The 26,183-nt window shown below is 41.9% G+C and overlaps 1 protein-coding gene across 6 annotated transcripts in view; it reads right to left on the bottom strand.

The window, feature by feature from the left end:
- soat1 (sterol O-acyltransferase 1) overlaps window positions 1–24,731 on the bottom strand; it is a 63,758-nt gene extending 39,027 nt beyond the window's left edge. For 2 of the 6 annotated variants that reach the window (XM_052012633.1, XM_052012637.1), the window contains exons 1-3: window positions 23,885–24,000; window positions 23,596–23,713; window positions 2,917–2,975 (exon numbers count right to left, since the gene is read on the bottom strand). In XM_052012633.1, coding sequence (XP_051868593.1) covers window positions 2,917–2,975; window positions 23,596–23,713; window positions 23,885–23,923 — 216 coding nt within the window. In that variant the 5' untranslated portion in view covers window positions 23,924–24,000. Of the gene's footprint in view, window positions 1–2,916; window positions 2,976–23,585; window positions 23,714–23,884; window positions 24,001–24,401 lie in introns of those variants that run through there. The other 4 variants (XM_052012638.1, XM_052012634.1, XM_052012635.1 and 1 more) reach the window with 4 other exon arrangements.
- Window positions 24,732–26,183: the final 1,452 nt, after the last annotated feature.

The following is a 26,183-nucleotide window of genomic DNA, read 5'->3' as shown; positions in this document are numbered from 1 at the left end:
TTGACAAGGTCCAATCTTGCCTTGCGCCTCTAGGTATTCGGTAACCTCCTCGAGGATAGATTCCAATAATTTTCCCACCACTGACGTCAGACTAATAGGTCTGTAATTGCCTTTGTGCTGCCTCCCACCTTTCTTATACAACGGAACCACATTCGCTACCCTCCAGTCCTCCGGAACCATGCCAGAATCTATCGATTCCTGGAAAATAATCGCCAATGCCTCCGCTACCTCTACAGCCACCTCCTTCAGAACCCGGGGATGCACCTCATCCGGTCCGGGAGACTTATCAGTCTTAAGCCCCTTTAGTTTTCCTAGCACCTTCTCCCTATTAATCTCAACTGAACTCAGTTCCAATTCGTGAGACTCCTGACTAACGGGCACATTGCTTATGTCCTCCACGGTGAAGACCGATGCAAAATATTCATTCAATTCCCTTGCCATCTCACTATCGTCCATTATAATACCTCCTGCACCGTTATCAATTGGTCCTATGTCAACCCGTGTCTCTCTTTTATTCCTTATGTATTTAAAAAAGCTCTTAGAATTCTTCCGAATGTTGTCCGCCAGCTTCCTTTCATAACTCATCTTTGCTTTCCTAATGACCTTCTTAGTTTCTCTCTGCAGATTTTTAAAAACTTTCCAATCTTCTGTTTTCCCACTAATTTTTGCTACTTTGTACGCCGCCCCTTTTGCTTTTATTTTATGCTTCACCTCCCTCGTTATCCACATCTGTGCCTTTTTTCCATTCAAAACCTTCTTTTTTCTTGGAATATATCTGTCCTGCATTGTCCTTATTTCCTGTAGAAATTTCTTCCATTTCTCCTCTGCCGTCCCTCCAGCTAACTTACTCCTCCAATCAATTTGGGCCAACTCTTCTCTCATACCCTTGTAATTTCCCTTATTCCACTCAAATATCAATACACCAGTTATCAGCTTCTCTTTCTCAAACTTGAAACTAAACTCAATCATATTGTGATCACTTGTTCCCAGTGGTTCCTTTACCTTTAGTTCCCTAATCACCTCGGGTTCACTACATAGCACCCAATCCAAAACAGCCGATCCCCTGGTGGGCTCCTCAATAAGTTGCTCCAGAAAAACATCCCTTAGACATTCCACAAACATTACAATTTATGGTAATGGACCAAGTCAAAAAACAAATTACTCTCGAAGCTTAATGTCAATTATCCCATAGAATCAAAAACGCTGGACATGGCTGGATGCTACTGGTTTCCCATTACAAAGGATATTTTGACATGAGCTTCTGAGGCAGCAAACAGCAAAGCAAATTTTAGTTTCAGGACATATTAATTCAATGTTGACAAGCCATTGGGAAACAGCAATTTATCATGTGATTTACATCATTTTTGATGCAATATTACAACTACAGAACCACAATAAATCCATACCCCAGAGACTGATGCAAAATTCCTGAAGTCAGTAATTTTCACACCAAAACCAACCAATAAACAATATACAAGATGATTGGATGTAAATGCATCAAATATTTTGGCACAAGGAGATGCCAGAATTTGATATAGTGACAGTCATTCGCGCTGCTGCCTCACAGCTCCAGAGACCTGGGTTCAATCCTGATCTTGAGTGCTATGGCGTGTTTGTGTGTTCTCCCCGTAAGCATGTGGGTTTCTCTCAGGTGCTGCAGTTTCCTCCCACATCCCAGAGAAATGCTAGGCAACAGGTTAATTGGCTACTGTAAATTTCCCATGTGTAGGTTAATGCAGGAGAATCAAGTACAGGGGGTAATGTGGATGAAGGATAAATAGGATTAGTGTCGATGACCTTCCCTGGTCAATCAAATGCACTATGCTCATGAGCTTGTTTTCATGCTGTATGACTGCTGCTTTACACCAAGTTTCCTCTGCAATTCTTTTATTGACTTCTCTGTAAGAATAGGAGACTGATGGAAAGCTATAATTAGCTAGTGTCTGTAATGTTGTAGTCTCCTGATACAATTTTTTTAATCCAATGATGTGTCAGACTTGGTTTACCAAGTTTTAAAGATGATCTTGGAATAGTTCTCAAATCACTGAAAAAGCTGAACAAATACTAACAGAGAAACAACTGGCTTAACTCACAAAATGAGGTTTTTATTGCTAAGGACTTGCATTGGTAATGACTCTTTCCACCCTGAAACACTTTACAGCCATTAGGTACTTCCAAAATATAGTCACTGTTGTAGTATAAGAAATGCAGCAGCCAATCTGTGCACAATAAGGACCAACAAATAGCAATGTGATAATGTACCAAATAATCTGGTAACATAGTTTTAGGTCCTGGTTGAAGTGAGCAACTACTGTACAAATACACAACTTGCAACACAATTTCAGCTTTATGGCACATTTGGGATTTTACTTCACGTCAAACTACAAGAGTAAAAATTTTAATGCTCTGTGTACACAATAACATTTGTTAAAAGCTTGCTATAATAGCTTTCAACAGTAATCAATAATACACTTGAGGGACAGGATTATCAACATTAAATCATTTCACTATAACAGAAGCATACAAACTCAAAGTGCTTAAGCAACAGCACCACCCAAACCCACAACCTCTACTAATCTACAAGGACATAAACTGCAGGTCTATGCAAGTACCAGCAATGACAACTTTCCCACCATGTGGACTTAGTACATCACCATTTCTCTATCACCGAAACAAAATGCAAGAACATTTGACTCTGTAGGGCTTTCCAAGTACCTTCACTACATAGACCGCTGTGGTTCAACACAATGGCCCTTCACCATTTCAAAGACAACAAATGCCACCTTGCCAGCAACCACCCACCCCCATCCCATTGAGTGAATGAGCACATGGACACTAGTATCAGGTTATAAAGACCAGGCAGGGAAAGTTTTAAAGTCAAACAATACTTCCAAATATACAAATTCAAAACCTTACCTCAGCCTTAAGCTTCAGCTGCATCTTTTTATTGATTGCATATTCAGCATCTACTTTTCCTGAAACGAAACAAACACCCTTTTAAACTCAAGTGGAATGAGGTGCACTAAGAACAATTTGGGTTGGGGCGGGGGAGGTGGAGAGAGATAGGAGAGAGAAAATGTCAGGGTTGTTGAGGGAAGACAGAAAAAGAAACACCTCGTCCACAAAATAGCCACTGCAGTTCAGATCCTACAATTAACTTGCTTAATATCAGAGAACTGTTTATAGGCAGGAGGTCAACATCATCTTGACAGTTCATAGGCTACTGTAAATTCCAAGTATGTAGGTGATTGGTAGAATCTGGAAGGAATTGATGAACAAAGTGTAACAGGCCCTGCGATCAGTGCAGGCTCAGTTGATCAAAGAGTCCACTTCCGTGCTGTATTACCATGAAATTAGACTCAATTCTTTCAAAAGCTGCTTAAAGCAACTTGTCACTCAGGCTCTGAATTTTTATTAATATTCGTTGGACAGCATGATCCTTCTGGCATTAGAACTAGAAGGCAGATCATGGACGCAAGGGCTGCATGGCCTCCCATGCTATAAAGTTTCCAAGTCAGACACAATGGGTCATCAGTAAATTTAAGCAGCTCAGAATCCCACAGTGCACCTTGGAACTCAAATCAATAAAGAAATATCTTGAAGCATAGCTTAGATATTTGAAGCACGGTTTCTTTTAAATCCTGCATTTTAAAATATCTTAAATAACTTAAAAAGGCAATTGCAAAAGCTACATTAAATTTTTATTTGCTAATACATTGTATTGGAATATTTGGTGTTACAGTGACACAATGGAAAAGAGATAGGAAATTACCTTGCAGGGGGCTGCCTTTTTAAAAATCATTAAGCAGGTCATTTCTGAGACCAGTTGCTCTGGCTTTAAAAAGTTAGTGAGCAATGTACCCCTTTATTCAACATTCGAAAGAATAACAATTCCTCATGATTATGAGGTGGTGTAATGACAAGACTATTCTTTTGGCCAGTGTGATCTTACTGAAATACAACAAATTTGAAAAGTTTAAGGGATTCATGAAACTTTAGTAAGACTATTGGAAAATGGAGAATTCTTAAGTTGGTAAATAAATGTTAAAGTAGAATGCTTAACAGTAGAAAACGTTAGTTAGGCCACAAATGGAGTACTGTGTGTAGTTCTGGTCACCACACTATAGGAAGATGCTATTGCACTGGAGGACAGCAGGGGGGATTCACCAGGAAATTTCATGGGATGGAGCATTAATTAAGAGAGAATGGATAGGCTGGGTTTGCTTTCCTTGGAGCAGAGAAGACTGAAACTGGACCCAATAGAATATGTAAAATTTATGAAGGGCAGTGAGTGTGCAGATAACTGGAAACTTTTCCCCAGAGTAGAGGCATCTAAAACTAGAGTGCATCAGTTTTAGACAAGGGCTAAGCAATTGAGAGGATCAGAAGAATTTTTCACCCAGAGGACAGTTGAAGTCTGGAATATATTGTCCAAAGGGATGGTAGAGACAGGTACTCTCACTTCATGTTAATATTTAGACGAGTATTAGAAATGGAATGGTACAGAAAGCCATGGACTAAGTGTTGGAAATAGGATTAGCATCAATGGACACTGGATGGCTGGCAGAGATACAGTGGGCCAAAGCACCTGTTTCCCATGCTATATTGGTCCATGACATAGTCTACATATGCAAATTGATGGAAATTCAATTTTCTGAGACTTGCTGCTGTGTTGGGAATTCAGATCATCTCCAACAACTGAATTTGATGTAATATACAAGCTTAAAATGCTGATTATCAGCCAGACTTTAAGATAGTTTTCCCCACCCACAATCAATGCTCACTTTATGCCTCGTTTTGTGCTTCTGGCTTGAAGAGAAAATATTTATGAACAGCTTGATGTCACATCAGGATCGAAGTGGGAACAAAACAAAAACTTACTGCATAAAAAGGTCACTATAATCATGGGATGGCATAAGTTACCATTTTCTGTAGTGTACATGTGTATAAGGACAGCGCCTTCATGACAATGCCTTACAAAGTGCACAGAAATCAACAAGGTGAAAGTGCAATTTCTATTGAAAGACTGTTTACAGTAGGGATTTTCAGAATCTGCTCCATGTCGGTAAGTGCGTAATAAATTTCAACTTTACATACAATTTAAACAAGAGTACAAAAATAGGCCATCAAGCCCCTCACCTTCCCTGCTAAACAACATGATCATTGCTGATCTGCCCCAGGTTTCAATGCCTCTTCCACTTCATCCTGAATTCCCTGACCAAAACCTTCTCTGGAACCACTCGCCACCCCATTCTCCTTTACATCTAAGAAAGCATTGGTGCTGCTTCCTGCACCCATGCAGAAATCAACTTTGTTTTTAAAATTATCTTCACTACTAACTTCCACCCTGCTCTCAAATTCACTTGGACCATTTCTGACGCTTCTCTTCCTTTTCCAGATCTGTCTCCATCTCAGGAGACAAACTATGCACTGACATTTACTATAAACCCACCAAATCCCAGAGCTACCGAGACTACACCTCTTCCCATCCGGTCTCTTGCAAGGATGCCGTCCCTTTCTTCTAATTTCACTGTCTCCACTGCATCGGCTCTCAAGATGAAGCTTTCCATTCCAGGATATCTAAAAATGTCATCCTTTTTCAGGAAATGTGGCTTCTCTTCTGTGATTGATGGAGGCGTCTTTCGCATTTCCTCCATTTAATCAGACTTCTGCACTCACTCCAGACAGACCAGAGAGGGAGTTCCCCTTGTCCTCACCTTTCACCCTACCACCCTCCACATCCAGCACATCATCCTTCATCATTTCCACCAGGAGCAACGAGATTCCACTACCAGCCACATCATCTCCTCCCCCTCTCCTTTCTGCCTTCCACAGGAACTACTCCCTTGGTCCACTCAACCCTCCCCGACTCCTGGCACTTTCCCCTGCAAACCACAGGAGGTGTAACACTTGTTCTTAAACCTCCTCCCTCAACACCAACCAGGGCCCCATACAGCCCTTCCTCGAGAGGCAAAGCGTCACGTGCACCTCCTCCAACCTTGTCTCCTGCATTCAGTGCTCCCAATGTGGCCACCTCCACATCAACAAATCCAAGCACAGACTGGGCAACCGATTCACAGAGCACCTGCACTGTCTGCAATGGCCATCCCGTGCTCCCAGTTGCATGCCGTTTCAACTCCCCTTCCCATGCCCACATTGACTTGTCCATCCTCTGCCTTCTCCACTACCAGGGTGAGGTCCAACCCAAACTAAAGGAACACCACCTCATATTCCGCCTGGGTAGTCTACAACCTAATGGCATGAACATTGGATTTCCACCAATTTCAGATACTTTCTGTTGTGTTTCTCCACCCCCCCAACCCTCTCTCTCATTCCAGTCCTCCTCTGGTCCTCTCATTTTTGTTCCTTCTCCCAATACCACCCCCTCCACCACCCCATTTTTGTTGCCCACTTGGTTCCATCAACCTACAATCCACATATTTCACCACTGGCTCTCCCTGTCCTCTTTTCAACTCCTCCATCACCAGAGTCTAGTTCTATCTGCCTTTCACCCCTCTCCTAATGGTTTCCATTATCACCTTCCTTACTCACCAGATTCCGGTACTAATCACTCCTGCCCCCCCCCCCCCCCCCCATCCATCTGACTGTCTCCCAACTCCATGCCCCCCACTAGCGTCCCCCCTACCCCCCAACTAGGTCAATCACACACACCCTCCTCCGGTCCACCCATCACCCCTGGCCCATCTCACCACTCCCCTTCTGCTCTATATACTGGCTATCTCGCCTCTCCATAAAACATCGATGATTCCTCCCCCAAAATATTCTGCTCAACCCAAGTTCCTCCAGAAGTTCACTTGTTGCTCCACAATCTAATCATCCAGTTTAGAATGCTCCAACTAATATTAGACATCTTTAAAAATTTAAATATGAAATTTTCTGAAACAAGTCTGTCTGCCTTGGCTTCTTTACACACACACACACACACACACACACACACACAGATAAAAAGTTCAAACTAATTTCCAACCATATTTTTCAGTTTATAACTCAGCATTCGAATTGTGTATGGCATTAACAGGTTCACAGCACCAAACAGACCATTCTAACCTACAGGGACATACCACAGTTAAGCTTCTTCTCACCCTCCACCCATCTATCACACTACTCAATTCTTCTCTTCCCCTGGCTCCACATAGGCACATTAGGAGTTGAGGCGTGGGGGAGGTCAGCCACCATTTTATTGAAAAATCTTCCATCCCTTCCTCCCTCAATCATTTCCCCTCACTTCATCTTACTTGCATCATTGCTACTTGCCTCAACCCACATTCTTATGTCTTCCCTAGCACCAGACTGAAGTTTCAAGGGTAAGCCACCCAAACTTTGTTAGGTAAATATATACAATGTGATAGTAACATTAAGGGAAACTTCTTGCAGGCACTGAGCCAGACAAAAAGAAATACTGAAGAAATGACACCTATAAGGAGTATTGCTTTCCTTTTCTCAGCCTCAGATTCTGTTTCTTGGATTCGTTTAATCCCAGGCTGAACAGGAATGCTCAACCAATACCAAATCAGGACAGTATCTCAAATAGAATGTTAGACAAACACCAAGCAGGATTATTCTTCCCAGGAAGTTATCACATCTCCAATATCAGCTTCTGAAAGGTCAAGTAAATTAAACCATCATTTCTACTTTATTCCAGCTCTTTCACCCTCTCGCCATTACAAGTATTCACCATTTAAATGAAGCCAGTCATTAATGACTTAATCAGTTGTGTTAAATCATTTAAATCCTAGATCCATACATCTGCTGTAGCATGATGAGGACATACAGAAAATGGGGTCATTGATCCCTTCAAAGTGCAACCACTATATATTATTACCATGGGGTTTAAAATATTCACTTGCTATTCCACAGAGACAAGAAGATCTCGTATTTCATTTATGACCACCACAGCATTAACTAATTTTAGCCAAGGTAGCAATTAAAACCTGATAGTGGGGGATAGGGAAAGTAGAAAAAAATGGAAAACGTGTCAGTGGGCATCTGCAAAGTGAACAGCCCAGTTAACATTGCAGATAGGGAGGTCCTTTTCATCTCTGATATTCCCAGGCGTTGTTATCTTAGCCCATCAGAACTTGTGCCCTACAGATCAATAGTCAATAGCTGCAAAATCTGCCTCCAATTAACAACCTATGAATCCAATCATCTAAACTGATGAGCATAGATAAGCAACATGTCATTTGGGAGGGTAACCACAAAATCAACCAAGTATTACCAAAGCTGGCATTAAAGAGAAACACGTTTAATAAAACGAAAGCTGAAGTTTGATGAAACAGTATAATTAAAATTGAGAAATCCAATATACATCTAACATTTCCAACAATCTCAAATCTGTACTCCCAGGAGAAATGCAGAATCTAATTCATTATAAACCAGAGTCGCACATGGAACCCAAAAATCATTGATAGGTATAATTAATAGACAATTTATTTTGAAATACCAAATAGAGCCAAATTTTCTTCCTGGGGCAGCACCAAATATTTAACCATAAATTGTCTAACAGGAACAAAGAGTCAAATCTACATGATAGAGCAGCTTGCCATTGAAACTTCAACTGCATCACAACCATATGTTAAACCAAAAATTGACAGAGGCTGAGAAATTGAAAAACTTCAAATTACAGCAATAAAATCACTGGGTAATGCAACCCATTTTGACCTGGTCTTTTTGATGGGAGAAGAATAGGGTACTGCTCAAAACTTTGAGTTCTCAGCAGATTCACTGCTGGGATGAACATCACCATATGGAAAGGAATCCCAAATTTAGTATTATTTAGATATGGAGCATGATTTACACCCATATTAATAACAGGAAATGCACAATGCCATTGCTTCAATGACACCGCTGCAACAAGCAATCTGTGTCCTGACAATTGAACAAACATGAAGCTGTAAACAGAGCCCAAATTAAAGGCTCTGCACAATCACAGACCCTTTTTTTTAAAAAAAGTTGTTCAACTACTCTGTAAACTACATATGGAAAACTTTTATCCCCCAAGCTGCTTTTAATAGCAAAGCAGTGGTTAGTTTACACCACATCCACACATCAATGAAATCACCCAACCCATGGGCCTGCTGCCAACTCCGCTCCACAACATCACCTCTCATCCCTACCTCAGATTAGTGGGGAAGACAAATTGAGAGCAAAACTGGAAACAGCCTCACCCAACTGGCACCTAGGAATTAAAAGATCTACCAAGGAAATGTTCATGAAAACAAGCACATCATTGAATCACGAAGTTTGGTTCGTCCCCTTTGACTCTCAGAAATTTTTACTGATGCACCATAGAAAGCATCTTATCTGGATGTATCACGGCTTGGTACGGCAACTGCTCGGCCCAGGACCGCAAGAAACTGCAAAGAGTTGTGGACACAGCCCAGCGCATCACAGACACCAGCCTCCCCTCTTTGGACTCTGTCTTTACCTCTCATTGCCTTGGTGAAGCAGCCGGCATAATCAAAGACCCCACCCACCCGGGACATTCTCTCTTCTTTCCTCTTCCATCAGGTAGAAGATACAGGAGCCTGAGGGCACGTACCACCAGACTTAAGGACAGCTTCTACCCCACTGTGATAAGACTATTGAATGGTTCCTTTACACAATGAGATGGACTATGACTTCACGATCTACCTTGTTGTGACTTTGCACCTTATTGCACAGCACTTTCTCTGTAGCTGTGACACTTTACTCCGTACTGTTATTGTTTTTACCTGTACTACATCAATGGACTCTGTACTAACTCAATGTAACTGCACAGTGTAATGAATTGACCTGTACGATCGGTATGCAAGACAAGTTTTTCACTGTACCTCTCTACAAGTGACAATAATAAACCAATACAAATTAAAAGTTTAATGGCTGAGACTCTACAAACTCACTGCCGTTCTTTTACTGGTGCTTTACCATGAAATCACTACTGCTGACTCTCAAATCAATGCTGCACAGAAGCTTTTTAAAACTTACAAATCCCACAGTTGATCATGGTAAACATTACAATCCTGCACAAAATAACATACAGCCTAACACAAGGAAAGCAGCATGCTTAAAGCAAGGTTAACCCAAAAGTAAAAAAAATTAAGAGGTTCTTTAAAAGCCACATGGGTAAAACAAAAGCATTCTGCTAAAAAATTCAGAATGCTATCTGGAAGAGTGAATAAGAGGGGCAAGAGTTTGATCCCACAGGCAGAACACAGTAAAGAGAGGAAAGAAAAGGAAAACCAAACTGCATTTGGTTTCTCCATGTAGAGGAGGCCATATGGTGAACACCAAATGCAGTTCACTTGCATTTCTAATCAAGTGTATTGCAACTTTATCTGGAAGGTGGGAAGGGAAGAGGTGGAAGGACAGATATTGCTCCTCCTGTAGAGTAGTATGCAGGGACAGAAGAGGGACCACGGAGTCACAAAGAGAGAAACCCCTTTTAAATGCTGAAAGGGGAGGAGAATGTGTGTATGGTGATGAAATCTTGCTAGAGTTGGCAGAAATTGTGAAGGATGATTTGTTGAATGCTTAGGCTGGTGGGGGGTGGAAGGCAAAGGCAAAGTTCTGTTTTCGTTCTGTTCACTGGGGAGAAGGCAGAGGTGTGGAAATAGATGAGATGTGGAAATAGAAGAGATGTGGTCAAGGACACTGTCCATCATGGTAGAGGGAAAGCCATGGTTAAGAAAGACATTTCAGAGGCACCTGCATAGAATGTTTCATCAATGGAGCAAATTGATGGAGACAGAATGGAATGGCGTCCTTACAGGAGGCAGGGTGGAAGAAGCATAACCAAGGTAGCTCTGGCAGTCTGAGTTTGTTAGAGACAGAGACAGAGATCCAGAAATGCAAGGGAAAAGTCAGCAAAGGACCATATGAAGATGACAGCAGGGTGAAAATTGGTTGCAAAAGTGATGAAAGTAGCACCAATGCAGATCATGTGCAGAGAGAAAAAAAAATTGGAGGAATGAGCTCAAATAGAACTGAAATAAAGACTGTTCCATTAATCCCACAAAAAGATAAGCATAGCTTGAGCCCATGCTAGTTCCCATAGATACACCTTTGATCTGGATGAAGTGAGTGGGAACACTGACTACTGGACAGAACTGAAGAGTTAGAAAGTTATGCTAAACCTACATTAAACTTTAATTAAACCACACTTCAAGAACCACAAAAGACTTCAGTCCTGATGAAGGGTCTCGGCTTGAAACGTCAACTGTTCATTTCCCTCCATAGATACTATCTGACTCACTGAGTTCCTCCAGCATTTGTGTGTGTTGCATAAGATCTTGGTTGCCATATTATAGAAAAAGACAAACACTGGGAAGTGTGCAAAGATAGCAAGATACCAGAAATGCAAGACCGCCTGGGTCTCTTCTCTTGAGAAAAGATGGTTGAAGGATGACCTAATTGAGGTATTTATGAAGGGTTGTGATGGAGTAGAAAAAAAACTGTTTCCACTTGTGGGGAAGGGTAGAACAAGAGACCATCAATACAAGAAAGTCATTCAAAAAATCTGACAGCGAATTAAGTCGAAATAACTTTATCAGAAGAGTGGGGAGAATTGGAACTTGATACTACAGGAAATGGTTGAATTATAAATACATTTAAGTGGGTGGGGATGGAGGACAAACACACAAGGGAATGAGGGTGTGCTGATAGATGTCTAAATAAGGGGAGAGGCTCAAATGGAGTATAAACTTCAACACAATAGCGGGCCAAATGCCCATTTTTGTGCATATCCTGTAAATTGTTGGACAAGGAAGGGGGATGGGACAGACAGAGCTAGCAGGGAAGAGGCTGCCAGGCCCAACAATGCCAGCTTGACAATGTTGCCATGTTATACCAATAAGCAACTGACTTGGATATTTTCAAATGACTTACACATTATACAGTCAGAAGCAAGAACCAGGTAATTTAACATATTACTGCCTCTGATGTATTTTCCACGCCATCACAAAATTTGCCTTCAGATTGAACTCACTTTTTAAAAAAATGCTGTACTAATTGCAAATTTTCCTATTCAATTTTTTATCAAACCCTCATTTAAAATGATGATACACTTTACAATGCAATACTTGCTTGTAATAAAGGTTTCCTTTCAAAATTCTGACTTCTCCATTCTACAACTGGTGAAAATAAACTGTTTAAACGCCATTAACCTCAACTGTCTCATATGACTTTTTGTAACTCAATCATGCTAATGTTTAGATGGTACAATGGAGTAACAAGAATCACTTATGTTAATTCTGATAAAATTCCATATTATTTTGTGAACTTGATACAAGGAAAATAGTATCTCCTGATCGTGAATTCACTAACAACTTGAACTGAACTACTTACCTACCGTAATAAATAGAGAATTTGGGTTACAAACCAATGCAAGGTTGTGAAACAACGGATTAGTTCTAATCTTAATAGAAATGCAGATTAAAATTCATGAGACATGACAAAGTTGCAGCAAGAAGGATGTTGCCTGGATTGGAGAGCATGTCTCATGAGGATAGGTTGAGTGAGCTAGGGCTTTTCTCTTTGGAGAGGAGGAGGATGAGAGGTGACTTTATAGAGGTGTACAAGATGATAAGAGGCATAGATTGAGTGGACAGTCAGAGACTTTTCCCTAGGGTGACAATGGCTAACACGAGGAGACATAATTTTAAGGTGATTGGAGGAAGGTATAAGGGGGATGTCAGGGGTTAGTTTTTTTCTTAAAAAAAAGAGTTGTGGGTGCGTGGAACGCACTGCTGGCAGAGGTTGTGGGGGCAGATACATTAGGGACACTTAAGAGACCCTTAGATAGACACATGAATGATAGAAAAGTAGGGGGCTACGTGGGAGGGAAGGGTTAAATAGATCTTAGAGCAGGATAAAATGTTGGCACATCATTGTGGGCCGAAGGGCCTGTACTGCGCTGTAGTGTTCTATGAAAAAAGAAATCAGCATGTGGACACCTGACAGGATATGATATGAACTGCAAGAGGACAGTGGCAGGAGAATTTCTGCTGGCAAAACTCTTAGGGAAAGCACCACAAATGGCCTCAAACTTTGGCACCTCAAATCAAAGAGAAAGAAGATCCATGTTTCAATTAACCTTATCTAACCTTGAAAACAACAGTCATTGTGAAAGAGAGAACAAGAACTGGTTCCCTTTTCAATAGCTTTTACACATTCAGGATGACAGAATACATCTTTTAATTGTGCTGACCAAGGGATAATTCCTCAGTTTGCTTAAAAGTAACAATCATATCTTAGAAACACTCTCCTGAAGCAGGTGGGGTGGGTGGGGGCTTTCAGTGAATAACAGCATCTCTAACATTGCAGTACTCACTCAGTACAATTCTTCAGAGTAGTACTACTCATTTGAGACTCTGGTATAAAGACAGCACCCACATTCTTCACTCAGGAAAGATGCACGTTATCACAAAGCTATGGCCAAAGACGTGAATGGATCAAGTCAGCCTTAGGACAAATATGTATTTCTCCACCATTCTAAACTTGGTTATTTTTGGAACCATAGATCAAGGTAAACTTGCATTTGATCCCTTTAGAGTAGAGTGGCTCTAAAAAAAATTACCACTCTTCCACAAATTTCCCAAACTAAGCAGCTTTTTAATTGTTGTATATGGTGGAACTGCATGGGCTTGAACTAGTTCTCTAATGAACTGCAAAGCTCAAACTGCTGACACATTCATTTAAATGGATGGCTGCAACTTCAACCACCAGGCTATGAATTCCTCCCCCCTCCCAACCACCAGATTTTTTCCATTTAATTTGTGGAATATGGGGATAACTAACAAAAATCAGGATTATTGTCCCTATTAATTACCCTCCAAAAAAAAACAGTGCCTTCCACCTTAATTTTGTGTACTTTCATCACACCAGGATAGGGAGTTCAGAGCTCCAGGATCTTGACCCAAGTTCACACAATCAGAGGAACTTCTAGCACAGGGAGCAGCCATTCAGCCCATCTGATGAATAAAAAACAGGCTGCTGCTAAACAGCAACTTGAATGGTATGTGTGATTTGGATAGAACTGTCACCCTTATCCTTCCAAGCGAAAGAGATCACATGTATAGATTGCATTTAAAGAACGTTTGAAAGCTTTTGCAGCACATTCTAAGGACCAAACTTTCTTGTCAGTGCTCCAGTGAATAGGTGGACATGTAATCTGGGGGATAGGATGCCAATCAAGCAAACTACTCCAGATGCAAGGCACTATTTTTATACTTTTACACACCTGACTTGTGACTTCTGACTCAAATGACAAAATACGTAGAGCAAGAAGAATCATTACTTGCCACAGAACTCTAACTTGGCCATTGCACTTTTGGGGTTAATCCGGTTGATTTTAAGGTCCAAAGAGAAGAAAGAGCACATCTGTGCTATTATCCCCACAACCTTTGAGCAACAAGAATGGCAACTTGCAACATTTGCCTGAATTAGATTTCTGTGATTATCCAAAACTAATGAAGTTACAACCACTCTTACTTATACGATTGTGTAACATGAAAGGAAGCTAGGAAAAACTTACTGTTTTTCGATATTTATTAGAGCTCCAGTTGTTGTTGAAAAATCACAACATTCAAGAATTGGCATTTAGAAGAGAGACAACTCCTGTCTAGATACTGATGCAGCCTGCAACTATAATTCAATTTAGGTCACTTCTGTTGATTTCTCCTTAGCTACAAGCTCAAACACACTCTCTAACCATTCCTCAGGACAAACACTAACCCAACATTAAACATACACCACAAACAGCAGTTTGAGTAGCTTTAATGCAATAACTAGTACTGCAGAGTGTGTTTTGGCCTCAGCTAGTAATAATATCAATAATTTGGATGTGAGGCACTGAACTGGGTGGGATTATGAACTATGACTGGATACAAGGAAGAAAGGTGACTTACTTAGATTGAGTGAATAGACAAAAACAATTTCAGTACAATGGATAAATGTGAAGTCATGCACTTTGTTGGAAAAACAAAAGCATACTTACATGGTTGTAGATTTGGAAGAAATGGCATTTTGGATAGAGACACAAAGACTTTTGGTTTCTGTGACCCATGAATGTGCAGCAAATAATTAACAAGACCAATGGCACATTGTCCTTACTGCCACAGGGTTTGAGTACAGGAACATGAAATGCTGTATTATAATTATACAGGGCCTTGGTGAGAACACACTTGGAATATTGTGTGCAATTTTGATTTCCTTACTTATGGGATATCCTTGCCATTGAGGGAATGCAACAAAATTTCACCAAACTAATTCCTGGGATGTTGGGACTGCAGTATGAGAGATTATATTAACTAGATTTGTATCCACTAGACTTCAGAAGAACAAGAGATCTCATTGAAGCTTAAATTCTGGCAGTTAAACAGAGTGAATGTAGGAAGGCTGCAGAGCCCAGAATGGGGATGAGGTGTCATAAGGGCAAAGATTAGGGCTGAGATGGAGGAGAAATAATTCAGAGTTGTGAACCTGTGGAGTTCGTGGCTGCAGAGGGGTGCAGGAGGGAAGCTGCTGGATATACTTCAACAGATAAGATCTAAATACATCAGTGATATGGAGGAAAACTGAAAATATGGTATTGAGATAGATAATTGACCACAAATGGCAGAGCAGGCTCAAAGGACTGCCTGGCCTGTTCGATGTTTCCACATACAGAACTTTGCCATACCATTTTGTTACTTTTACCTAAAGACTCTTGACAAACAGGCACTGATAAACAAAACAAAAAATGTGAAAATATACCAAGACAAGAATGTTATATGCATAGAATATAAACTTTTTACTTAAGATACAACATTGGTAAATTGCAAATCTTCCAGTGACAAATGTAGGATTTCTCAAGTATGCTCCTACATTCAAGTACCCAAACGGGAACATGTCAATAGTTTTGCACGAATGAATCTGATCACTGAATCAGGTTACACCTGGTGGCAAAAGAGCCAATTCATTTGTATAGTGAAGAGTAAGTTACATCTTTATTTGGTTCACTTAATGGTTGTAAGCATTTTTTTTTAGCATTTTAATAGTTTCAATTTCAATTACTTTAAAACATTTAACAGTATACTTAAACATACAAACAAAACTTTCAAAACAATTATAAGTATCAAGACACTAACAAATGTTCACCTCCTTGACAACCAATTTGCATAGAGGAATGACCTGCCATGCAGGCAAGGCTTGCGAATTATGAATGCAGAGACTGTTTCACTGATCTCCTTGGAGTTAGCTTACCTTAAAAAGGTCACATTGGTGGGCCCATTCCAGAACAGGTTTAAATGGGAATGCAACCAGTAGACTGATCTGTGGAAGGTATGGGCTTCCTTTTTTTTGTATGTGTTCACATTAATATTTTCTACAGGGAAAATACATAATCCCAATAAACAAAACAATGAAAAGAACTTCTATATTAAAGTTTATGTGCAATTTAATAAGGCATGAGACACAAGAGAAGTTGGTGAAATGTAGTAAATTTACCATTGGGTATAGTTAGCATTGTGGATAAACAAAGACAAACTAAAATCCGAAATAGTGTATGAAGGCAAACAAAAGTGTCTAGGTTATGTCAGCCTAGCTCACATTTAAAAATTTCAAGTTTTATCGGTCCAACCAATTTCACCTGGATTGCACTGATATTAAGAGCACAAAGAGCACTTCAGGACTGTGTTACCAAAATACAACCGGCATGTCTCCTGTCTCACCAGGGGCTCCGAACACCCTTGAACCATTGTTACACAACCAAGAGGTCTACTGAAACACCCCCTGGCCACACTTTGGTAAATCAGACCACCAGGCTATGCTCTTTCTCCCTGCATACAAACAGATGTTGAATACGAGAATGCAGTACAGAAAGTCATACAATGCTGTCTGAGGAAACAGAATGAGCTTCTGTGCCACTGCTTTGAGTCAGTAGACTAGTCCCATGTTCAAAGACTCAGCAGCCAGTCTAAATGATTATGTCACCACTGTCACAGACTATCAGCAAGTGTGTTGAGGACTGTGTATCAAAGAGGACAATCCAGGTGTTCCCAAACGGGAATCCATGGCTGAACCGGGAGATCCACTCCCCACTGAAGTCTTGGACTATGGCATTCAAATCAGCTGACCCTGGCCTATACAAGAAAATGAGTACGACCTCTGTAAAGCTATCAGGAATGCCAAGAGACAATGCCAGTCCAAAATAGAGTCCCAGACCAGCCGTTAGTTGTGGCAGGGCTTACATGCTATAAACAGCTACAAAATGAAGTCAGGCAACGTTGGCAACAACACCACACTCCCTTCCCAATGAGTTTAACACATCCTATGCATGTTTTGAACAGAAGGGAATTGGAATATCATCACCCACCCCAACAGCCTCCAATGCACCTGAACCTACAGTCACTGTTGCAGATGCACGATCAGTCTTCCAGAGAGTGAACCCATGGAAAGCATCTGGCCCGGATGGTGTCCCTGGCTGTGCCCTCAGATCCTAAGCAGATCAGCTGATGGGGGTAAGCATGAAATTTTTAACCTCTCCCTGCTTAAATCAGAGGTTCCCACCTGCTTTAAGACGACCACTATCAACCGGTACTGATTAAAAACAAGGTATCATGCCTGAATAACTACCAGCCCGGGTGCTCTGACAGTCCATCATGAGGTTCTTCAAGAGGCTGCTCATGGCACGCATTAACTCCAGCCTCAGACAACATGACCCACTGCAATTCGCCTACCACTTGAAACACTTCTATGGCAGATGTCATCTCTCTGGCCCTAAACTCATCTCTGGAGCATCTGACAGTAAAGACACCTACATTAGACTACTGTTCCGCCTTCAATACTATAATTCCAAGCCAACTCATCTCCGAACTCTGAGACCAGGGACTCAACACTTTTGTCAACTGAACCCTTGACTCCCTAAACAGACCACAATCAGTAAGGATAGGCAGCAAAACCTCTGCCATGATTATTCTCAACACTGGTGCCCTACAAGGCTGCATCCTCAGCCCCCGACTCTACTCCCTATACTCTCATGACTGCGTGGCTAAATTCTGCTCTAACTCCATCTACAAGTTTGCAGATGACACCAGCATGGGGGCTATTTCTCAAATAACGATCAGTCGGAGTACAGGAAGGAGACAGAGAGCCATGGTGTCATGACAACAGTCTTTCCTCAATGTCATCAAAGCAAGAGAGCTGGTCATTGACTTCAGAAAAATGGGGAACGGTGCACATGCTCCTGTTTACAACAACAGTGCTGAGTTGAGAGGGTTAAGAGCTTCAGTTCCCTGGAATGAACACCAATAGCTTGCCCTGGTCCAACCACATAGATGCCATGGCCAAGAAAGCTTTCCAGTGCCTCTACTTCCTCAGGAGGCTAAGAAAGTTTGGCATGTCCCCTTTGACCCTCACCAATTTTTAATCGATGCCCATCAAAAAGCATCCTTCTGGATGCATCACAGCTTAGTACGGCAACTGCTCTGCCCATGAATGCAAGAAACTGCAGAGAGTTGTGGCACAGCTTAGCACATCACGGAAACCAGCCTCCCCTCTGTGGATTCTGTCAGTACTTCTTGCTGCCTTGGTAAAGCAGCAAGCATAATCAAAGACAGCAGCCACCCTGATTTTATTTCTTCTTCCCCTCCCATTGAGCAAAAGAATACAAAGGCCCGAAAGCATGTACAACCAGGCTCAAGGACAGCTTCTATCCTGCTGTTATAAGATTACCGAATGGTTCCCTGGTACGATAAGATGGACTCTTGGCCTCACAATCTACCTTGTTATGAACTTGTACCATATTGTCTTCCTGCACTACACTTTCTCTGTAACTGTAACGCTTCATACTGCATTCAGTTATTGTTTTACCTTGTACTCCCGCAATGCACTGTTGTAATGAATTGATCTGTATGAATGGTATGCAAGACAAGTTTTTCCACTGTATCTTAGTACATGTGACAATAATAAACCAAGTTAAACTCCAATTCTCCAGCGAGTAGTGCTTTAGTTGCTTGAAGCAATGGAAATAGAACAATGGATTCAACTGTGTCGAACCAATGATTTGCTTCAGATTAGACCAAGAACATCTGTCATCAGGTATGAAGGGGAGCAAAGAAACCCAACAATGTCCTTAATTTAACAAAATCTTGTAAGCATTGAAACACATTACCTCGAACAGCAAGTGGTAGATTCCCTCTAACCTCTCTAAGAGGTTAGAGAGAATCAAACATATTCGTCTGGGAGAAAGTAAAACAAAAAAAAGGTATTCAAAGTATGCCAGTTCAAAGCAAAGCATATTTGTTTCATGCATGAGGCAATACCTTGCTCAGAGTGGTGAAAGACCAAAACATTCCACAAAAAAAATCTGATAAGAAAAATAAAAAAAATCAATTTAGTTCAAACTAAAAATGCAGCATTGTAATAGCAGACCACCAATGACATTGGCTTATTATCTGATGACAACGCTATTAAATTGAACTGTACTGGGCTGCACTGGACCAGAACGCTGCAAAGAGAATACTAACAATGATGGGCTAGATTTTGCTCTTGCTGGGCACATCAATTCTGTGTTAATTTAAGAACATGTAAATAAAAACACAGGAAAGACAGGACGATGAATTACATATGAGAGAAAAAAGGATTGAGAGGTGAAAGAGACAAAGGAGAAATAATGAAGCTAAGCTTTGTAAAGCATTGAAAATAAACTACTTGTTTGTAGTCTAATTTTCAGTGCAGATACCAAAGTTAAGCAAAATTTGATGAAAATCTTATCTGAAACAATACCCTATCCCCACCCACACTTTATTTTTCAGGTGCTGGCTGACTTGATCTGCACTCACTTCACAGCTTTAACAAATGCATGAACGTAGAATAAAAATGCAGAACTGCAGAATAAAATGGTAGATTACCTGAAGCTGCCAGAAGGACCAGGAAAAGAATTCAACTCCAGTTTTAAAAGAAACTAGTTGTGTTCAGGGGGTTTGGCTCAGGGGTTGAAATGTTCCAGCAGTGACTCAGAGGAATAAATCACTGTGCAAACCAGGAGCATGAACAAAAAAAAATAGATTACATAGTAGATGTTATTTAACAAAAACCACACTGGACAAAATGGCTAATGCTTGGAGACACTCAGCTCTCTGGTCACCTTTAAGAGTTTCCAAATCAAGCTGTTAAAGACAAAACTTCCAAAAAATTGGTTAGCTGAAATACCATACAAATCTCTCTCACCTCAGATGCCCTGGTCTTGGCAAATTACAAACTGGGCTTTCTGCATCTAGTCCAGCGAGGTTACAAACAAATTTGACGCAAGGGTTACGGAACACTAAATAAGTATAAGGCAGCTATGGAAGATTACAGAATCAAAATACCATTGCAACACAGGTGGCCATTCAACCCATCAAGGCTACACCAGCTCATCATACAGCAATTCCAACCATCTTAGTCATAGAGAGATGCAGCATGGAAACAGGCCCTTCAGCCCACCAATCCATGCCGACCATCAATTTACACTAATCCTCCATGAATCTATTTTATTCACCCCACCTTCTACCACTCACCTACACACTGGGGACAATTTACAGAGGCCAATTAGCCCAACAACCCACAGTATTTAGGATGTGGGAAGAAACCAGAGCACCCAGAGGAACCCACGCTATCACAGAGAGAATGTGCAAACTCCTGCACATACAGCGATCCGAGGTCAGGGTTGAACCCATGTCTGCAGCTTGTGAGGCAGTGGTTCTACTAGCTGTACAGTAGTGGGGAGACCAAGGTCACATCAACGATGATCTTACTGAATGGCAGAGCAGTTTTGGGGGCCGCGGCGCGGGGCACAATATGGCCAACATACTCTCTTATAGACTGGACTTGAGATAACAGTCAGATATAACAGACTGTAATAACATGCAACTTAAAGGGGTGTACAGTCAATATTTTCCATATGAATCCACAATTCACTTGCACTTTTGAATCTAGTGTACTGCATTTGGTCTTTACAGTGTGGTCTCCTCTACTTTGGCAGGACCCAAACATAGATTGGGTGACTGGTCTGAGGAGCACCTGTGCTCAGTTCACAGGAATGAGCTGGGTTTTCAGTTGCTTGCCATTTTAATTCACCATCTGATTCCCATGTAGATCTTTCTGCCTGTAGTCTCCTGCACTCTTACAAGACCAAACACAATCCCAACGAACGACACCTCATCTTCTGTCTGAGTACATTGCAGCTTTTTATCAACTTTTCTAACTTTTGATGACATGCTCTTTCTTCCTGTCTATAAGAACCATTTTGCCATCCTTTTTTCTCTTCCTTGCAATTAAGCCAAAAGGTTCAGACAAGATTCACAAGGATGTTGTCTGCACTGGAGGGCTGAAGTTATCAAGAGAGACTGGGTGGTCACAGACTCAGAGTCGTACAAGAATCAAAACAGGTCCTTCGGCCCACCATGCCCATGCCAACCACCATGCCCAGCAATCCCCCTGCCAATTACATATCCCTCCACACCCCACCCATTCAAATACCCATCAAATGCTGTTTATGTTGTTGACTTCACCGCCTCCTCTGACAGCTCATTGCAGACACCAACCACTCCCTGTGCAAATAAAAAAAACCACCCTTCAGCTCACCTCCCTCTCACCCCAAACTAACACACCGCAGACATATATCCCTACCACCAAACCAGAGGAAACACACAATGGCCATCTACCCCATCCACCCTCAGACTTTACTAAAACCCAGCAAGTCATTTTCTCTCATGCCTGTCCAAACCCTCCACCCCCGTAAATGGCAGGTTCCAAATCACAACTGTTTTTCCACATGGATAGAGTTTTCCACATACACATTGGCATCTTTTCCTCCCGAACCGCATGCTAATGGATAAAACTTTCCTGCCAATTACCCACCCTAGACACAATCTTAGAGAGGTCAGAGGCGCTTTGGCTCAGAGCCCACACCCACCATCAAGCACCCATTAAACTTGCCGCAATCTTAAACAGCAAATTGCCATTTTTTTTACTGCAAGCAGAGCAACCCCAGTCTAACCTGCCTGCTCAAATCCCTCATTCAAATAAACCTTTTCCGCACATCCTCTAGGACTTTCAGCACCTCATTTTACTCACCAGTCTCCAATAACCCGCTGCTTAAACAAGCTCAAGGTGTTTGTTTAATTAGTCAAACATCCTATCCCTGAAAAGCATTTGTTAAAAAAAAAAATCCAGGGGCAGGATTAGGCATTCACTTTAGAAAGCAATGGAAACAGACTGAGAATTTCCTCTCAATTGCTTCCAGAACACAAAGTATATCCTCATTCAATGCAATGGGCAGCCAATCCTCCCTCCCCAATGATTCACAAAAACTCCTCCCCAGTTCATGAAACGCAGCATCAGGACCATGCCCCAGAATAGCATAACACTCAAGGCTCTCAAGATAGTCAAGAATCTAATGCATTTTCCCAGACTTGAGCAATGCAGGAAAAAAGATTAAAGAAACTATTGTACCTCAACTTCCTTTAAACTCCCCTCACACTTGCAATTTTACAACTGTTCATCTGTTGGGGGCCCAAACCATATTTATGAAACAGAAATAGCAAACTGGCTAAAAGTTTCCTCCAGAAGCCCATCAGTGGCAGTCTTTAACAAGCTGTGTACAAACAACTCCTACTGTGTACAATGGGGTAGATTATTGGATCTCTGCTCGAGAGAAAATAGAGCTGAATAGTATTGATCTATTACTGCAGCTTTCAAGTGATTTGGAATCAGTCAACAGGTTAAAACAAAACCTTCACACTCCCCTCCTCCCACCTTGCTTCATCCGTATCTCTTCCCACCCCCCCACCCCGTCTGCAAAGTTAGCAAACTTCAAGATGCACTGTACACCCACGTTAGAGATAGTCAACAAATTCAGTCATCAGTTCAGAATATTAAAAGCTCAGTATCCACTTGGAAGGAAGTAGAGTTAATGATTAGGACCTCCTGGCTAACAGATGCCCGCTGATACTTCAGAGGCACTGATACAGGACAGAAATAAAGATCTCACAGGTCATATTACGTCTGATGGTTTTCCACCAAAATCATTACACACTGAAACAAGGTCACCTCAGCAATTGCTAGTGAACAAACTGCTATGAATGGTCAATAACTACACATTCTGGACGACATTAACTACAAACACCCATGAACAAGGAGAAACAGGTTTTCCTTTGGCACTTTGCATCTCTTTCCTGCAAATACAAGGCTAGCTGGAGTCTTGTACACTTGGTGACAATGGATTTAAATAAGATTCAGTGTGTGATCAAAAGTCATCAAGTTGAAATATTAATTCTATTATTCTCGCGGGACATGCTACCCGACTAAAGCAAAATAAAAAAAAACTGCTGGAGGAACTCAGCGGATCAGGCAGCATCTGTGGAGGAAAACAAATGGTCGAGACCCCACATCGGTCCCTTGTATCTCCAAATTACCTGGCCCACGGAGCATTTCCAGCTTTTTATTACTACAGAATCGAATAAAACTACCTTCATCGTTTCCTTCTGACATTAAGCAGAATGCAACCGAGCACGGGGGGGGGGGGGGGGGGGGGGGGGGGGGGGGGGGGGGGGTGATAAACTCACCATTACTGACCGATCGGGCGCACTCCTCGCCAGGTCCCTCTGAGGCTCTCATACCATCCCCATCCATAGACTTCGCGGAAATACGCCGGCCTCGAAGCGTCATTGTTGTCCCACTCGCCATCAGCTTCCTGCCGAGAGAGAGAGAGAAAAAAAACACACATACTTGAAATAGCCGAGACCAACAAATAGGAGGCCGGACAACTGAGTTCAACGCCGCCAGCTGAAATAAGTTTGCACCTAGCCAATTTAAATCAAACTTTAGTTTCCACCATATAGACAAGTTAGTGAAGGACGCTTACTGGAACGTTACGCCTAATCCAAAATAAGTAACAAGACATTAAATGGTAACATTCAGAAAATGTAAGAGGGTCAAAGGTCAGGTTTTAAAGGCAGTTAGATGATTCCGATGACTAAATAGGACATTATTTGAGAGAGAAGTTGGTAAAGAGGGGTGAAACACGAATCAAGAGCAGTTCCTGGGCCAGGTAGACTCTCTATATGCCGCCAGGCCATTTTCCCATCCATGATACAACGTGTCTGGTCCACGGACTCAGAAGATACAACACGTGATCTGGAGCCGCCGTGCACTAGGATGGAAGGAAGAGGAGAACTCGGGTGAGAGAGAAAGTAAAGAGGGAAAGGGAGGCGGGAAATGCCCGAAACCAGCCACAGAAACGGCAACAAAAGCCCGGCTCCTCATTCAGTCCCAGACGAAACGCTTGGATACGAGCACCAGCGGCGCTCAGCGCCTCCTTCCCCGAACAACGGCGGCGCTCAGAACCGACTTCCCTTGCGATCAATGAAAAGGCAACTCACCGGAGCAGGCGGCCTCACGACACTGCGAGGTACTGGTGCTGTTCACCTGCTCCCACAACCGATACTAATGTAGCCGCTGCTAGTCTCCGCGTTCCGAAAGAGAATGTGAGTCATAGCGTCTGCGCGGCGACGCAAGGCGAGGGAAAGATGAAGCAAGATTGCGCGGGGTGGGGGTAACTATTCCTGGACCCTGGCCTTGGTCTGTGTCCGCTAGTAACCTCGCCTGCTGATGCAAATGAGCAAGAAATTTGCACGTTTGTTTAATCGCCTCCTTCACTGTCTGTCGGATGGGAAAAGCACGGAGAAGGATGCAAAGTAATAATTAAAAAGCTGGTTTTGACACAAGGTATCGTGTCACCTGAATGATTATATTTATTTTCAAAGAACAGTGATCATAAGATTTTGCTGACACGCTCTGGTATGAAAGAAAATGCCATTTTGGATTATAAACCATGCGGTAAATCGCACCTTTCCTTGACCCCTGAAAGATTCCACATTACTGTCATTTTATTTTGTTGTTAATCTCACAGTCTGTAATGAAAACAACTAGACCTCGTAAGGTATAATCAAGCATAATTCAACATTTCATAATTTTTGGTGGGGTGTAGACAACATTCCAGAGTTTCACCTCAGAGATTTTTGTTCATTCACAGTGTACGGTGTTGTTGCCAAGACCAACATATATTACCCCACCCAAATTGGCCCTTGAGAAAATGGAAATGAACTGTCACATTGAACCACAGCAGCCATGTGGTGAACATCCTCTCACAATCTGCTGACCCTATCTTTGATAAAAGTTTGGGGTTTGGGAAGTGTAGTTGAAGGTAGTTTGGTAAGTGGGAGTCATGGAGTCAGAAAGAATGAAAACAGTCCATTTGTTCCATCGCATCCACACCAACCAATGGGCACCCATCGTTTTAATCTGATCTTCCAGCTCTTGGCTTGTAGCCTTCTGTTCTGAGGTGATTGAAGTGCTTGTGAAACACTATCAGTGTCTCTGTTCCTCCACTCTGAGACAGTGTAAACTGATGGGGAGGAAAGTTTCCTGAAGTCTATAGTATCTATATCCTTTGTGATTTTATGTATATATCATGTCCCCTCTTAACCTCCTCTGTTCCAGGGAAAACAAACCAAGCCTCTGCAATCTCTCCTCATAACTGAAATGCTCTATCCCAGGCAACATCCTGGTGAATCTCCAGCGCTATCACATCCTTCCTGTAGTGTGGCACACTGAGGTCTGACCAATGTTTTAAAAAGTTGGAAATAGTCTCCCTGCTCTTTTATTCAATGACCCGATTAATGAAGCAACAAAAAAGTCCTGATGCAGGGTTTTGACCCAAAATGTCAACAGTTCCTTCCCTCCACCCCCCCCCAACAGATACTGCTCGACTCACTGAGTTCTTCCAGCAAGTTGTTTGTTTCTTCACATTCCAGCATCTGCAGTCTCTTGTGTCCCCAATTAGTGAAGGCCAGTATCCCAAATGCTTTCTCAACCACATAATTCTACCTGCGCTGGTCGTCTTCGAGGATCTTTGGACTGCAATGCACATTGTATCTGATATAAACTGCGGTCATATTACAGTGGTGACTGATGTATCAATCAAATGGGTTCCTTTGTCCCAAATGGCATCAAGTTTCTTGAGTATCAAAGCTGTACTCAATCAGGCAAGCAGAAAGTAGTCTATCACATTCTTATGACCTCCAGATAGTGGAAAGGCTTTGTGCAGTGAGGTGACTGACTTGCTGCTGTTGCCCACCTTCTGATCTAGTCTTGGAGGTGTA

This window comes from Pristis pectinata, chromosome 3, assembly GCF_009764475.1.
Source record: "Pristis pectinata isolate sPriPec2 chromosome 3, sPriPec2.1.pri, whole genome shotgun sequence".
Classification (NCBI taxonomy): Eukaryota; Metazoa; Chordata; class Chondrichthyes; order Rhinopristiformes; family Pristidae; genus Pristis; species Pristis pectinata.
This window is presented reverse-complemented; position numbering and strand designations above follow the sequence as displayed.